The 17,500-nt window shown below is 45.8% G+C and overlaps 1 protein-coding gene across 2 annotated transcripts in view; it reads left to right on the forward strand.

The window, feature by feature from the left end:
• The first annotated feature begins 14,961 nt into the window (after positions 1-14,961).
• Positions 14,962-17,500, forward strand: part of LOC137344867 (BICD family-like cargo adapter 1) — a 50,468-nt gene continuing 47,929 nt past the window's right edge. The window contains exon 1 of one of the 2 annotated variants that reach the window (XM_068008096.1): positions 14,962-15,617. In XM_068008096.1, coding sequence (XP_067864197.1) covers positions 15,372-15,617 — 246 coding nt within the window. In that variant the 5' untranslated portion in view covers positions 14,962-15,371. The remainder of the gene's footprint in view (positions 15,618-17,500) is intronic. The other variant, XM_068008097.1, reaches the window with a different exon arrangement.

A 17,500-nucleotide genomic window follows, 5' to 3' on the forward strand; every position in this document is an offset into this window, starting at 1 on the left:
GGGAGGTGGGGGTGAGAGAAACGGGATGGAGAATTGGGGGTGAAGGAAAGGGGATGGGGGTGTCAGGGAGAGAGGGAAAAGGGATGGGGAGAGGGAGATAGGATGGAGGCTTTGGGGGAAGAGGGAGACAGGATGGAGGGGGTTGGGGGAGGCAGATGGTGTGGGAACATTGGGGAGAGGGAGATTGGGGATGGAGGCGTCGGGGGAGACGGGATGGGGGTGTCGGGGGAGACTGGGGATGGAGGGGGTCGGGGAGAGAGGGAGACGGGATGGCGGCATTTGGGAGGGGTGGGGAGCGGGAAGAGGGAGACCAGGGTGCATCAGGGGTGCATGCTAAACTTCTCGCACAACAGCTGCTTATGTGAAATCACGAGCAAAGATACACAACTATAGGGGAACCCAACCTTTATAAGGTAAATGGAATAACGTTTGCAGACGAAACACGATCAAACCTCCAGGAATGGCTCCAAGCAGATTTGGCAATCCTAATGGAAACCAGTACTCCAAGTATGGTCTAATCCAAGTTCTATATAAATTTAACATTACCTTCCTGCTTTTGTATTCTATTCCTCTAGAAATTAACCCCAGTACTTTGTTTGCATTCTTTATGGTCTTATCAACTCGTGTTGTTACGGCCATAAAGATGTGAGGATAAATTAGAAAGTAGTGATTAGATAATGCCAAGATTAGGTTGGAAGAAAATAGTAGATTACAGACGGAAGGAAAGATTGTGGAAGGTGAGAGTGCTACAGATTAGAGGTCCTGGGAAAGAATGAGTATGGGTAGGAGTCAATGTGGTGAGATTTGATTTCAACACACTAAGGAGGGCATATGTGTAGGATTGTGCATTTGCAGCTTTGGGGGAAAGAGAGAGAGGAAAGTTGAGTGGAGTGATAACCATAGCTGTATCATTAAAGGAAAGAGAGTAGGTTCATAAAGTTTTGAAAAGGAGAGGTGTGTGTGTGTGAAGGTTGGAGGTGAGCTAGGAATCACCTATTGGATTATGAGCTTTTTTCAATGATCTATCTTCAGCACTCACCCACCCACTGCTTACTGCAAGCTCACAGTGCAGGCATTACTATAAGCACAAGTATTTGAGAATGATGGTTAAGAGCTCAGCTCAGGTCTTGGAGCCAAGGCTGAGGCTGCTATACTGAAATGTGTGCAGAGCAGATGGCTTGAAGCAAACCAAGCACCACAGCGGCTGAGCACTACATGATGAGGCAACTTCAGAAACCTGTGAGTAATGTAATCAACTGGGCGTCTGTCCCTTCACTGACCTCTCTGACCCTGATACTAGTGGCAGTACAAAGACATACCACAATATGCTGAATGCTGCTTCACGCTGGACCATTTGTTCAGTAACCCAAAAGTTTGAGGTGTTTAGCAAAGCTCCTTGTTGACTGGGAGGAGCGTGAATGTAAATCAGTGTTCAGAACTGAGATGGATTCCTGGATTTGTTAAGTCAACCAGTGCACAGAACTCCAGGGGAGAGACTGGCTGTTCTACAGCTTTTTGAATGAGGAAATTCCAGCCAAGCTGGACAGTGAACTAACAACTTAGATAGGAAATTTATATTTATTCTTATTGATCCATTGAAGACTGTATTACAGTTTGTGACTTTAAATCCAGTCTACCCCCCCCCCCAACCCCCACCCCCTCACCCTTCAATTTTCCCAGCTTCTCTTCTGAAGGCACTGATTCTTGCTGAGGTACAATCCCACAAGTGCCAGGCACCCTCTGATACTTTGCCCAAAGACGCCATTGTTTCTTTGTGAGCCTAGTCAAAGATTGTCAGCCGGCAATTTTACTGTCAGGACACCCTTGCTAAACCTGATCCTGTCCTCTGCCAATGATCATAAACACACATTTCCAGCAGGAGTCACTGGGTCAGAAGCAGGAACCCTGGATGAATTCTTTCCCACATGGGGATGCTGAGGTTAATTGTAGCAGTGAACTGATGCCCTGCCTGAGCAGCTAATGCAACAGGAATCAAATCTGCAACTATCTTGTTTGTGGCCTAGTGCTACAGCACAACAACAACATGCATTTATATAGCACCCTTAACGTAGTAAAACATCCCAAGGCGCTTCATAGGAGCATTATCAAACAAAGTTTGACACCGAGCCATATGAGGAGATATTAGGACAAAAGCTTGGTCAAGAGGTAGGTTTTAAGGAGCGTCTTAAAGGAGGACAGAGAGGTAGAGAGGCGGGGAGGGAATTCCAAAGCTTAGGGCCTAGGCAGCTGAAGGCATGGCCGCCAATGATGGAGCGATTAAAATTGAAGATGCGCAAGAGGCAAGAATTGGAGGAGCACAGAGATCTCGGAGGGTTGTAGGGCTGGAGAAGGTTACAGAGATAGGGAGGCGTGAGACCATAGAAGCATTTGAAAACAAGGATGAGAATTTTAAAATCAAGGCATTCCCGGACCAGGAGCCAATGTAGGTCAGCGAGAACAGGGATGATGGGAGAACAGGACTTGACGCAAGTTAGGATACAGGCAGCAGAGTTTTGGATGAGTTCAAGTTTATGGAAGATGGGACCCTGGCCAGGAGAGCATTGAAATAGTCAAGTCTGGAGATAACAAAGGCATGGATGAGGGTTTCAGCAGCAGATGAGCTGAGGCGGGGCGGAGATGGGTGATGTTACGGAGGTGGAAGTAGGCGGTCTTGGTGATGGAGCCGATATGTGGTCGGAAGCTCATCACTGGGTCAAATGATACCTTTACCCACTGGGGCATGGAGGAGCTCCATGTGTGATAGATATAAAAAATATTTACCCCCCCCCCCCCCCCCCCATCTCCTCTCCTGAAGGTGATAAATCTTTAATGAGGTTTAGTTCCCACGATGCTAAATGTTGGTATGCTACTTAACCCTGGGGAATATCACTAAGTCTCACCTGATGTCCATGCAAACGCACTTCAGGAGAGGTTCTGGATAGCGGTCGAGACTGGAACACCTGGCTGAGGCTCCCCTGTGTAATCTAGGGACACTAAGGTAAATTAGAGTGCTTTTTAGAGATTGGAAAGGGCACATCCAAGCTAGTAGGTTTAAGTTTAATTGACATGTAAATACTTTTCCAGAAGAAAAGTGCCCTCTATTTAATAATGGCCGATGCTGATATACAGCATGCCTGGCTCCTTGTCACCTGAGCTCCCTGAAGATTGCTTATCTCCAATTTACTCTTTTTTTCTCCTCACCCTCATCATGTGATGTACAGTCTCTCTCACTGCTGGGTGCTAACTTGGTACAGGATGTCAAATGACAGTTTCATATTCCTGGAGAAATATTTTCATTTCAACCATAGTGGGGTAACCTTGATACATCCAGCACCTGTGGGAGCAGATTTTGGTTTGACTTGTGGATTAACTTGAATTCACATCCAGTGAACTGCAGATTTGCTCCTAAACTGCTGCACAGTTTGAGGGGTGAGAGGGAGTTTGAATATCTCCAGCTGAGAAATTGCATTCGTCTGCTGCTCATCTTCAAAAGGCAGGTTGATTAAACTTTTTGAGCATGTGTTTGTGGTAAATAAAGGACACGAGCCAGCCTTCTGTTCACACATGACTTCATCTGTCTTAGACGTATGCTCATGCCTTACACACCACACTTTGCACTCCTTGCTGTCTGCATCTGTCATAAATCATGGAGTGGAAATTACTAACGAAATAGATGGTGTCACAAAACATATAATGTATCTCCAAACTACAGAGCCCTTCAGGTAAGTGTTTAGCTAACGTCACCTGTCTTGAGTGGACACAATTGTCTCTCTTTTATTTGCTTTTGCAGTCTGCTTGGATTAAGATCATCTGCAAAAGCCCAGTCAGAGAAGACTATGTTTCTAACAGTATAACTTTCTTCAGACTTGGCCCCCTCTAATTGGCTTTTGTTATTGGCATGTTCTGTCCGACCCTATTGGCCACAAAGGTCTCGTCACATCTCCCAGTGGTGCAACTAGTGGTATGGAGAATGGATTGGGATTCCAGTGTTTTGCATTATGCCCTCTTGCTCCCTGTATAATTGAGAGACTTTAGGAGCTCTGCTTATCTGTATTCTGTGATTTATTTTTGTTTCTAAGGAAGAGCTGGTGGCTCCTTTTCATCCTTTTTTACCTCCTTCCTCTTCTTTACCCCAGGGCTGACTAAAGTAGGCCGTTCACCAGAGTGAGGCAAAACCCATTGCAGACAATGTTATAATAAACTCTGATTGACTTATGGCACTAATGTGAATAAGTTGATTATCAGTATAACTTTGGAAGGTCCATTTATTAAAGTCAGTGTTCTAAATAGCTAATTCACTTTTTTTTGCAAGGAATACCATTGTGCAGTTTAATACCTGTTCAATGACTGGCTTCTCTTAGGCTATAATTTCTGCTGCTAGCACCAATAGAAGTACCTGTAAATGGGACCAAATATCAGGATATCTTTGTGGCCAAAGTTTCTGGTGCTCTGCCAGTTTTCCACCTTTATTAGCATTAATCTTCTGCTGTTAGTTTGTTGCCCACTGCTAATACCAATTAAAAGTTTGTTCAAGTTTGCTAAACGCCAATTGGGCTGTATCCCACCTGGTGAGGTTAATGGTGCCCCTTCCCTTGGCAAATACAAAGATGGTTTTGGTGACTGTGGCTACTCAGCACTGCTCCTCTATATTTTAACTGTGATGGTTACTGGCTAATATCGTGGCACGTACTGTATTGCTATTATGGCGCAGGCTGATGCTGTGCTAATATCTTGGTGTGCACTAAATTGATCTACACAAAACAGGTATAGACAGCGAGATATTTTAATTAGTGACAACATTTATTGTTAATGTGTCTTATTGTGCAGAATTATGTTGATTGTGCTTTGCATTTTACTATGGAGAGAGTATGTGCAGAACTGTGGTAGTGTGAAAAGGTATATTAAGGTATAAAAATTTCTGTGAAAGACTATGGAAGTAAGTGCCAATAAATGAATGAGGGAGATGACTTAACTGTGATTGTATTTACTGCTGTGATCCTGTGGTCTGAGTGCTCCTTCTTCGAACTGTATATCCTAAGGTACCACTAGTTGTGATCCCCTGGGGATATTCTATGGCTGCTGGCTCTGGGCAGAGGGGCCATTGCCTCCAGTGAAGTCAATCCAGATGCAGGAGCATCAGTCCCAGAAGTTTCCTGAGATGTTGCTCTGATGTTCAAGGGATCAGACGTGCAGTGTTCCAACTGAGATTTATGTTGGGTTTGGTATTGGCACAGGGATACTGCCAACATGAGAGGCAACTAGAAAATCTTGACCAGTACTGCATCTCAAGCTGCTGGAGGACACGGATATATTAGATACACTAGCCTGAATGATGCACCTGTATCAGCTCCTGCAATCCCTCTCCAGGGTGGCCTGCAGTCTAATTCCTTAACAGGCCCTCATGGGTTCCTGAAGCTTGTCTCTCAAAGATTCCTTAGTGACTGTGCATGTGAGATGAACACACTGTGGTTATGGCCTCTCACTGAGGCAGCTATAGCATGTGCCACAATTTCGATTTGCTGCACCACAGATCTCAGACTAGAGATGTCTTTCCCAATCCTTTTATCTAGGCTGTTCAAGATCTGTGACCGACTCTCAGAGCATCCAAACTTGCTTCACACTACAAGTTACATAATCAAATGAAGTGGACACAGTGTGTGGGCCAGCATCATCTACTGAGAGGTTATCACTCAAGCAACACCACCAAAAAACAGATTAACTGGTATTTCATCTCATTTGCTGTTTGTGGGATCTTACTGTGCACAAATTAGCTGCTGTGTTTATCTAGGTGACTGCACTTCCAAAATAATTCATTGGCTGTGACGAGTTTCAGGACATCCTGAGAATATAAGGCGCTATACTAAATGCAAGTTTCTTAGCTCATCAGGAGAGGTTCCTGGGTGGTTAGGTCTCCGTGCAGCATCTCCGGACTTCAGTGAAGAATTCCCTGATGATACCACCTGCCCATAGTCCTGTTCCTTCACTTAATGAATCTACCTCTACATCTAAAACTTGTGAAGCAGTTGATGTGTGTGCCGTACTCCTGCAATGTAGAGAGGGAGGAAGCACCTTGGTGTCACCTGCAGCATGGTCCTGGAGGAGGCTAGGGAGTGGACTTCTGTATCCTTCAGTGAGGAGAGCACATGAGATAACAAATAATCAAGTCCTTTAATGTGCAATCATGGAAGTTCACATATATTTCTTTAATGGCCCTGCATGCTGTGATATCACAGATGTTCTATGCTCTGCATACTGGCTGCCCATCTCAGCAAGGCCTGCTCATAGAATGGACTCATGCCAGAGCAACACCACATGACTGGGACTTCCAGGGCAGCACAGTCTTCTGGTAACTTCAGCCAGCAGTACCATGTCTGGCTCTGCTGGGTGTAAAATAACTTGGCCTAGAGAGAGCAAGAGGTATAGTTCCACAAAATGTTGGTGATGGTGAAAAATAAACAGATGGAGCTGTTTTATATGCGTGGATGAGTCAGGGGTAGCACTTCAGATTCACAGGATAACATGTGCCATTCATTCCTGCTGTGCAAAATCATACATACCCATTCACTCAGTGTTTCAAACATAGAATGTGAATGACAGTGGGCACGCATGCAGCATACTGATATGAAGCAGTCTCTCAAAGAGACATGCCTTTGTAGGACAGTGTATGGTTTCTTTACAAATATGACAGGTTGATTGGCCCTGTAAGTAGAGAACAGTGATCTTTGTGTAACATTTACATATTAATTTAAACTATCGTACCGTATACAGCTTATACTGTGATGGTAACAGAATGCTTACATTACAAGCAATTTCCAATATATTGGTTCACAAACCCGATTTATTCTATTATTCTTCCTTTAACTATTCCTGTTCCCTTCTCTTGGTGACATTCCAAAGGCCATTGATTTTTTTGCAAACCTTATCCTGTGTCCAAGGGGTTGGGGCAAGTTTGCCCCATCTACATAATCTTGCCTGGATGCTGCTGCTGATTTTCTAAGCTGTAGTGCAAGCCCAGGTGGCCTTGGAGCACAAACGTGCAGTGCCTGGCAATTTACTTGAAGCTTTCTGCAACCAGTGGGCACCGCAGGATATTGTCTGTCTTACTGATGATGAAAATGAGTCACCATTTAATGCATGCATTTTTAGTTTGACTGGTCCACCTGTTGGCCCCTTCTCCTCACTGGGGTACATTTCCACATGTGCTTGAAGCCCACCATTACCTCACCAAAGGGCTATTTTACACATGATGTGGAGATGCCGGTGATGGACTGGGGTGGACAAATGTAAGGACTTGCACAAGACCAGGTTATAGTCCAACAGTTTTATTTTAAATCACAAGCTTTCGGAGCTTTCCTCCTTCGTCAGGTGAGTGGAACTGACGAAGGAGGAAAGCTCCGAAAGCTTGTGATTTAAAATAAAACTGTTGGACTATAACCTGGTCTTGTGCAAGTCCTTATATTTTACACATGTGAGCCTAGACAGTGAACTTTGACAGTTTATGAAAGGCATCACAGCAAATCCTGATTCCCAGTGTCTCGTTAGCCACATGTGCCCTGTCCAGCAATAGTCACTGGATGATAATCAGGAGTAGAAACCATGCTGGATTCCTCCTCCCATTCTTAGCTCATGGATTCTGAGGCCCACCCAACCTAATTTTAAACAAAATAATTAACTAAAGTAACTAAAATAATAGTTTACCCGGTCTGGCCTATATGTGACTCCAGACCCACAGCAATGTGGTTGATTCTTAATTGCCCTCTGAAATGGCCTTGCAAGCCACTCAGTTGTACAATCTCGCTAAAAAAAGTCATAATAAGAATAAAACCGGATGGACCACCCGGCATCGGACCACTAGGCACCAGGCACGACAATGGCAAACCAAGCCCAGTCGACATCAGGGGACTTGTGCCAAAATTGGGAGTGCTGTCCCACAGACTAGTCAAGCAACAGCTTGACATAGCCATACTCACAGGATCATACCTTTCAGCCAACGTCCCAGACTCTTCCATCACCATCCCTGGGTATGTCCTGTCCCACCGGCAGGACAGACCCACCAGAGGTGGCGGTACCGTGGTATACAGTCAGGATGGAGTGGCCCTGGGAGTCCTCAACATTGACTCCGGACCCCATGAAATCTCATGGCATCAGGTCAAACATGGGCAAGGAAACCTCCTGCTGATTACCATTTACCATCCTCCCTCAGCTGATGAATCAGTCCTTCTCCATGTTGAGCACCACTTGGAGGAAGCACTGAGGGTAGCAAGGGCACAGAATGTACTCTGGGTGGGGGACTTCAATGTCCATCACCAAGAGTGGCTCGGTAGCAGCACTACTGACTGAGCTGGCCGAGTCCTGAAGGACATAGCTGCCAGACTGGGCCTGCGGCAGGTGGTGAGCGAACCAACACGAGGGAAAAACCTACTTGGCCTCGTCCTCACTATCTACCTGTAGCAGTTGCATCTGTCCATGACAGTATTGGTAGGAGTGACCACCGCACAGTCCTCGTGGAGACGAAGTCCCGTCTTCGTATTGAGGATGCCATCCAATGTGTTGTGTGGCACTATCACCGTGCTAAATGGGATAGATTCAGAACAGATCTAGCAGCTCAAAACTGGGCAACCATGAGGCGCTGTGGGCCATCAGCAGCAGCAGAATTGTATTCCAGCACAATCTGTAACCTCATGGCCCGGCATAGTCCTCACTTTACCATTACCAACAAGCCAGGGGATCAACCCTGGTTCAATGAGGAGTGTAGAAGAGCATGCCAGGAGCAGCACCAGGTGTACCTAAAAATGAGGTGTCAACCTGGTGAAGCTACAACTCAGGACTACATACATGCTAAACAGCGGAAGCAACATGCTATAGACAGAGCTAAGCGATTCCACAACCAATAGATCAGATTAAAGCTCTGCAGTCCTGCCACATCCAGTCGTAAATGGTGGTGAACAATTAAACAACTAACGGGAGGAGGAGATTCTGTAAACATCCCCATCCTCAATGATGGCGGAGTCCAGCAGGTGAGTGCAAAAGACAAGGCTGAAGCGTTTGCATCCATTTTCAGCCAGAAGTGTCGAGTGGATGATCCATCTCGGCTCCTCCCGATATCCCCACCATCACAGAAGCCAGTCTTCAGCCAATTCGATTCACTCCACGTGATATCAAGAAATGGCTGAGTGCACTGGATACAGCAAAGGCTATGGGCCCCGACAACATCCCGGCTGTAGTGCTGAATACTTGTGCTCCAGAACTAGCCGCGCCTCTAGCCAAACTGTTCGAGTGCAGCTACAACACTGGCATCTACCCGACAATGTGGAAAATTGCCCAGGTATGTCCTGTCCACAAAAAGCAGGACAAATCCAATCCTGCTAATAACCGCCCCTTCAGTCTACTCTCAATCATCAGCAAAGTGATGGAAGGTATCGTCAACAGTGCTATCAAGCGGCACTTACTCACCAACAGCCTGCTCACCAATGCTCAATTTGGGTTCCGCCAGGACCATTCGGCTCCAGACCTCATTACAGCCTTGGTTCAAACATGGACAAAAGAGCTGAATTCCAGAGGTGAGGTGAGAGTGACTGCCCTTGACAGCAAGGCAGCATTTGACCGAGTGTGGCACCAAGGAGCCCTAGTAAAATTGAAGTCAGTGGGATCAGGGGGAAAACTGTCCAGTGGCTGGAGTCATACCTAGCACAAAGTAAGATGGTAGTGGTTGTTGGAGGCCAATCATCTCAGCCCCAGGACACTGCTGCAGGAGTTCCTCAGGGCAGTGTCCTAGGCTCAACCATCTTCAGCTGCTTCATCAATGAGCTTCCCTCCATCATAAGGTCAGAAATATGGATGTTCGCTGATGATTGCACAGTGTTCCGTTCCATTCGCAACCCCTCAGATAATGAAGCAGTCCATGCCCGCATGCAGCAAGACCTGGACAATATCCAGGCTTGGGCTGATAAGTGGCAAGTAACATTCGTGCCAGACAAGTGCCAGGCAATGACCATCTCCCCCAACAAGAGAAAGTCTAACCACCTCCCCTTGACATTCAACGGCATTACCATCGCTGAATCCCCCACCATCAACACCCTGGGGATCACCATTGACCAGAAACTTAACTGGACCAGCCATATAAATACTGTGGCTACAAGAGCAGGTCAGAGGCTGGGTATTCTGTGGCGAGTGACTCACCTCCTGACTACCCAAAGCCTTTCCACCATCTACAAGGCACAAGTCAGGAGTGTGATGGAATACTCTCCACTTGCCTGGATGAGTGCAGCTCCGACAACACTCAAGCAGCTCAACACCATCCAGGACAAAGCAGCCCGCTTGATTGGCACCCCATCCACCACCCTAAACATTCACTCCCTTCACCACCGGCGCACCGTGGCTGCAGTGTGTACCATCCACAGGATGCACTGCAGCAACTCGCCAAGGCTTCTTCGACAGCACCTCCCAAACCCGCGACCTCTACCACCTAGAAGAACAAGGGCAGCAGGCACATGGGAATAACACCACCTGCACTGTCCCCTCCAAGTCACACACTAACCTGACTTGGAAATACATCGCCGTTCCTTCATCGTCGCTGGGTCAAAATCCTGGAACTTCCTTCCTAAGGGAGAACCTTCACTACACGGACTGCAGCGGTTCAAGAAGGCGGCTCACCACCACCTTCTCAAGGGCAATTAGGGATGGGCAATAAATGCTGGCCTCGCCAGCAAAGCCCACATCCCATGAACAAATAAGGAAAATATCGAGGCAGTCACAACAAAATGATCATGTGATGCCCATCAGTCATGGAAGAAATCCATTGAGCCAGTAAATAGCAAATGTTGATACTTCTGAGACATCCAGGTGCGAACTATGGATTATTTGAATGGATCCTACTTAAATAGGCTGGTGGAAGACAACTGGTTTGGACAAGTGTCTCCCTTTATTTGGGCAACACTATTAAAATTCCAGGGAGAGATGGCTCACCCAATCTAGCTTTAAACAAACTGACAAAAAGTAACTAAAATAAAAATAAAGTGAAAGGAAATCAAAACAAATTTGATGTGGTCCACCAATCATAATGGCTTCCAGTGAGCTGGTAAAGCCAACACTTTGATACTCAAGAGTCACCAACGGTGAGCTATGGGCAACCTGAAAGGATCCTATTCCAAATTTAAAATAGACCAATATAACATGAAAACGTCCTATTTTAAATAGGCTGGTAGGAATCATGGGATTAACGTAAGCCCAACCCATGGGATGTATCAGGCACTACTGATGGGCAACAACAATAAAACAGGAGTGATAGCCCATTCAAATTATTTTTGTATATACACCAAAGGCATGGATGTTAGGGAACTTGGGGAAATAAATAGTGATGTCTTGAGGAGTGTACATATTACAGAGAGGGAGGTGCTGGAAGTCTTAACGTGCATCAAGGTAGATAAATCTCCGGGACCTGATGAAATGTATCCCAGGATGTTATGGGAGGTTAGGGAGGAAATTGCGGGTCCCCTAGTAGAGATATTTGAATCATCGACAGCTACAGGTGAGGTGCCTGAAGATTGGAGGGTAGCAAATGTTGTGCCTTTGGACAACAGGAGACTGGTCAAGAAGGTACGAGCCCATGGAATCCAGGGTGCCTTGGCACTTTGGATACAAAACTGGCTTAGTGGCAGAAGGCAGAAGGTGATGGTCGAAGGTTGTTTTTGTGACTGGAAGCCTGTGGCCAGTGGGGTACCACAGGGATCGGTGCTGGGTCCCTTGCTGTTTGTGGTCTACATTAATGACTTGGATATGAATGTAAAAGGTATGATCAGTAAGTTCGCTGATGATACAAAAATTGGTAGGGTGGTAAATAGCGAGGAGGATAGCCTCAGTCTGCAGGACGATATAGATGGGTTGGTCAGATGGGCGGAACAGTGGCAAATGGAATTTAACCCGGAAAAGTGCGAGGTGATGCACTTTGGAGGGACTAACAAGGCAAGGGAATACACAATGAATGGGAGGACCCTAGGCAAGACAGAGGGTCAGAGGGATCTTGGTGTGCAAGTTCACAGATCCCTGAAGGCGGCGGAACAGGTAGATAAGGTGGTAAAGAAGGCATATGGGATACTTGCCTTTATTAGCCGAGGCATAGAATATAAGAGCAAGGAGGTTATGATGGAGCTGTATAAAACACTGGTTAGGCCACAGCTGGAGTACTGTGTGCAGTTCTGGTCGCCGCACTACAGGAAGGATGTGATCGCTTTGGAGAGGGTGCAGAGGAGATTCACCAGGATGTTACCAGGGCTGGAGCGCTTCAGCTATGAAGAGAGACTGGGAAGATTGGGTTTGTTTTCCTTGGAGCAGAGGAGGCTGAGGGGGGACATGTTTGAGGTGTACAAAATTATGAGGGGCACAGATAGGATGGATACTAAGGAGCTTTTTCCCTTCGTTGAGGGTTCTATAACAAGGAGACATAGATTCAAGGTAAAAGGCGGGAGGTTTAGAGGGGATTTGAGAAAGAACTTTTTCACCCAGAGGGTGGTTGGAGTCTGGAACTCACTGCCTGAAAGGGTTGTGGAGGCAGGAACCCTCACAACATTCAAGAAGCATTTGGATGAGCACTTGAAATGCCATAGCATACAAGGCTACGGACCAAATGCGGGAATATGGGATTAGAGTAGACAGGGCTGATGGCCGGCGCGGACACGATGGGCCGAAGGGCCTCTATCCGTGCTGTATAACTCTATGACTCAATGACTCTAAGAAGGACGGCAGGGAAAAGCCTGGGAACTACAGACCGGTGAGCCTGACATCTGTAGTGGGTAAGTTGTTAGAGGATATTCTGAGAGACAGGATCTACGGGCATTTGGAGAGGCAGGGACTGATTAGGAACAGTCAGCATGGTTTTGTGAGAGGAAAATCATGTCTCACGAATTTGATTGAGTTTTTTGAAGGGGTAACCAAGAAGATAGATGAGGGCTGTGCAGTAGACGTGGTCTACATGGACTTTAGCAAAGCCTTTGACAAGGTACCGCATGGTAGGTTGTTACATAAGGTTAAATCTCACGGGATCCAAGGTGAGGTAGCCAATTGGATACAAAATTGGATTGACGACAGAAGACAGAGGGTGGTTGTAGAGGGTTGTTTTTCAAACTGGAGGCCTGTGACCAGCGGTGTGCCTCAGGGATCGGTGCTGGGTCCGCTGTTATTTGTTATTTATATTAATGATTTGGATGAGAATTTAGGAGGCATGGTTAGTAAGTTTGCAGATGACACCAAGATTGGTGGCATTGTGGACAGTGAAGAAGGTTATCTGGGATTGCAATGGGATCTTGATAAATTGGGCCAGTGGGCCGATGAATGGCAGATGGAGTTTAAATTAGATAAATGTGAGGTGATGCATTTTGGTAGATCGAATCGGGCCAGGACCTACTCCGTTAATGGTAGGGCATTGGGGAGAGTCATAGAACAAAGAGATCTAGGAGTACAGGTTCATAGCTCCTTGAAAGTGGATAGGGTGGTGAAGAAGGCATTCAGCATGCTTGGTTTCATTGGTCAGAACATTGAATACAGGAGTTGGGATGTCTTATTGAAGTTGTACAAGACATTAATAAGGCCACACTTGGAATACTGTGTACAGTTCTGGTCACCCTATTATAGAAAGGATATTATTAAACTAGAGGGATATTATTAAACTTATAGGGAGAGGTTGGATATTCTGAGACTTTTTTCCCTGGAGAGTAGGAGGTTTAGGGGTGATCTTATAGAAGTCTATAAAATAATGATAAGGTAGATAGTCAAAATCTTTTCCCAAAGGTAGGGGAGTCTATAACGAGGGGGCATAGATTTAAGGTGAGGGGAGAGATACAAAAGGGTCCAGAGGGGCAATTTTTTCACTCAAAGGGTGGTGAGTGTCTGGAATGAGCTGCCAGAGGCAGTAGTAGAGGCGGGTACAATTTTGTCTTTTAAAAAGCATTTGGACAGTTACATGGGTAAGATGGGTATAGAGGGATATGGGCCAAGTGCAGGCAATTGGGACTAGCTTAGTGGTATAAACTGGGCGACATGGACATGTTGGGCCGAAGGGCCTGTTTCCATGTTGTAAACTTCTATGATTCTATGATTCTAATACTGCCCCTGATATTATACAACAATTTGCATTTATATAATGCGGTTAAGCTAGAAAAACAGCTCAAAGCACTTCACAGAGTTGTGAAGGAAATTGATGCAGAGCCAAAGGAGAGATTAGGAGGGGTAACCAAAAGCTTGGTCAGTAAGGTGGTTTTTAAGGAGGGTCTTAATGGAGGAGTGGTGGAGAGACTGGGGTGTTTAGGGAAGGAATTCCAGAGAGTGGGACCTAGGAGGCTGAAGGCATGCCCACTGATAATAGAAAGGAGAGGAGATGCATAAGAAGTCAAGAGTCTGAGATGAGGAGAGTTCAGGATGGGGTTGGAGGGTTGGAAGGGGGCTACAGAGATCGGATGGGGCAAGGCCATGGAAAGATTTAAACACAAGGATAAAAATTTTAAATGTGAGTCTTAGGGAGACCGGTAACTAATGAAGGCCAGCCAGGATAGGGTGTGATGGGCAAGTGTGACTTGGTGTGGGATAGGATAGGGGCAGCAGAGTTTTGGGTGAACTGAAGCTGGTGGAGGGCGGGAGGCCAACCAGGAGAATATTGGAATAATGGAAGTTGGAGATGTCAAATGCATAAGTAAGGGTTTCAGCAGTAGATAGACCGGGGGCGGGAGATGTTCGAGAGGTGGATGTAGCTGTGAAGGGGTCAGAAACTAATCCGGAGGCTCGGGCTGTAAACAGCCTAATTCAGTTAGGTTGTCTGTCGTGCCGTTTTTACCCATGGTGTTTGTTGTTTTGTGACGCTGTTTGAAGCTGGGATGCAGCTCAGTCACTGTGCTGGACTCCGTCACTTTATTTTGGACGCTATCTGGGCGTGTCTGGGCTTCAGATTCATTTCAAATGTTTAATTGCTCACTGTGATTGCACTGTTCCAGGTGACTGACTGCTTGTATCTGCCTCAGAGTCTCCAATGTGATTAGTTTCTTTCAGTCACTCCCACTAACGCGGAACTCCCATTGAAAGGTGCGGGGTTTGATGCTGGATGCGGCTCCTGATCTGATCTTATCCTCTCTCATTCTCCTCCATCTCTCATTTCACCATCTGTCTCCCCTGGGGGAAGACGCCGATTCGGAGACGCTCATTTCCATCGAGCCCGACTATAAAATCAGAGCCAAAACATCCCAGAACCCGGGACAGTCTGGACCAAAGCTCCGGCCTCTCCGCAAACTTTGAAGAAACTTCACACCAACTTTTGGGTCCCAATCTCCATCCCTTCAGGCCATGTTTGCAGGGCTGTGAGGCTCAGGACCCTTGGCCGCTTGTCCTATATGACCGCTGGTGGGGTTCTGGAGATGAAGTCCCCTCTGGAGGAGGATTTATTCCCGTTCGGTCGGGACCGTGCTGGGGATGTGTCAGCTTTCGTGATGGACCCGGCCGACCTGCTGTCTCTCCTCAAACAGAGAGAGAAAGAAGTGCATGTGGCCGCCGAGCTGGGAAAAGCTCTGCTCTCAGACAACCAGGACTTGAAGAGGCGAAACGATAAACTACACGAGGAATACAGCCAGAAACTGGAGGTGAGTGACCAGGGAAGGGGTACATCAGTGGGATCGACATATATTTGAATTTCTATATGTTTCTGTCTATCACTGAATTTAGCTAGAATAACGAGGACAGCTCCCAGACTCGGCTGTTTCTTCATTCTCTGTCCCGATCTAATAAGACGTTAGACAATTTACTTTCTTGGCAGGCGAACATGTTATTTAAAGGTTGTTACACCAGCACTTTATCTCTCGAAGACTCTGAACCTTGGGTTAAATAGCAATCCTAGCGCCGCATTTATATTTTGTACAATCAGATGTACAATTATTAAAGTCTTTCTGGATAACTGTGCAGCATTCGGAAGTGATCGCCATGGTCCTGACTTGATGATTTAGGGACTCTCACTGACCCCCCCACAGACCGAAGGTTTCTCAGTAAACTTCCTTCAGTTTCTACTATATTTTTCCTCCCATGGATGGTGGGGACTGAATGCTGCAAGGGGAGTGTAGATTTCAGATACAAGAGTAGCTGATGTAGCTTCTGAAAGGGGCTTGGGGTTAATAGGTTAATTGTTTTGAGTTGTTACAGAAATCAAAAGCAGCTGCCTGAGCTGCTGTCAAGCTCAGTGAGTCCCCAAGAGTAACCTGGATAACTGGAGTAGATCAGGTTAGTGGCAAAGGAACTGATGGTGAAACATTATTAAGAATGTATGGATGGACCCAATAACCAAATACAACCCTCTTCCCCCATGATGCAAAGTCCTGCAAACCATAAAGGTATCATTTTGGATCCTAGATCTGCATGGATTTCGTTGATGTCAGGTGGGTAAAGGCTGGGGTACTACAAATAGATCCCTATTCAGTGACCACATCTGAAAAGTGCCTGTTTGTGAACATTGGGCAAGGAGAGAATTAGGCTCAGCTATGATGTCTCCTTTGGGTGAATAATTTGCCACCATTTACTGTTGAGGCTCACACATGAAGAATGAGTACTTAGAGAAATAGTAGAGAGCTGCGAGTGCCCATGAGACCACAGCTCACCATGATTTTCAACCTTCTATGGAGCAGGAAGGAAAACATCTAATTTCAAAGAGGCTTTGGGTTTCTGTGACATGGGAATTTAGGACACAGGGATCCCATTTCATGAAGGAGGGATTTGATAAATGTTGATTTTATCAGACAAGGAATTTGATAGATTGGTGTACTGTGTCCATTGAAATTTCAAACAATGGGAGAATTTGGTACATTGGGATTCAATGAATGGAGTCCTGTCCAATGAGATTGTTGGTGTGTTGACATGACTTAGCCATAAGCATCATTGTCCAGCAGTATTTTTTATTTGATCTTTTCACCACTTTTTAAAATTGAGAAACCCAGCAAAACGCCAAGGTGCATGAAAGCAGGACCAGTGTTGGAAAGAGTAAAGTAGAAGATGTAAAATCAGGGAGAAGTAATTAAGTGATACCAAGCTGGGGGTTTCAAAGCCTGAAGAATGTAGGAAAAAGGAAAGACAAAGGGAGTCAAGGAGTTCCATGGATTTGATATCCTAGGAGAAAATGAGTTTGACTCGTAAGTGCAGTAAATCTTGATTTCAACACATTGGAGATGTAGGGAAGGGAGGGCATATAAGTTATTGTAATGAAGCTTAGAAGGAACAAGAGGGGAAAGTTGACCATAGTATAGATGAAATAGAAAAATACATGAAAGGTTGGAATAGAGCAAGAAGTTAGAGGCTAGTGGTGAGAGGGGAATCACCAATCAGTTGATCAGCTTTTATATGTATATATATTTATATATTTATATGTCCAGGAGTGTGAGAGAGGGACTTAAAGATCCTCCCCATAAAAAGGAGCAGGATTCATAATATTGATCAGTCTTGGGCTTTACAATAAGTTAAGATTTTTTGAGGGCAGAGGAAT

Source organism: Heptranchias perlo, chromosome 28 (assembly GCF_035084215.1).
Source record: "Heptranchias perlo isolate sHepPer1 chromosome 28, sHepPer1.hap1, whole genome shotgun sequence".
In the NCBI taxonomy this organism is placed as follows: Eukaryota; Metazoa; Chordata; class Chondrichthyes; order Hexanchiformes; family Hexanchidae; genus Heptranchias; species Heptranchias perlo.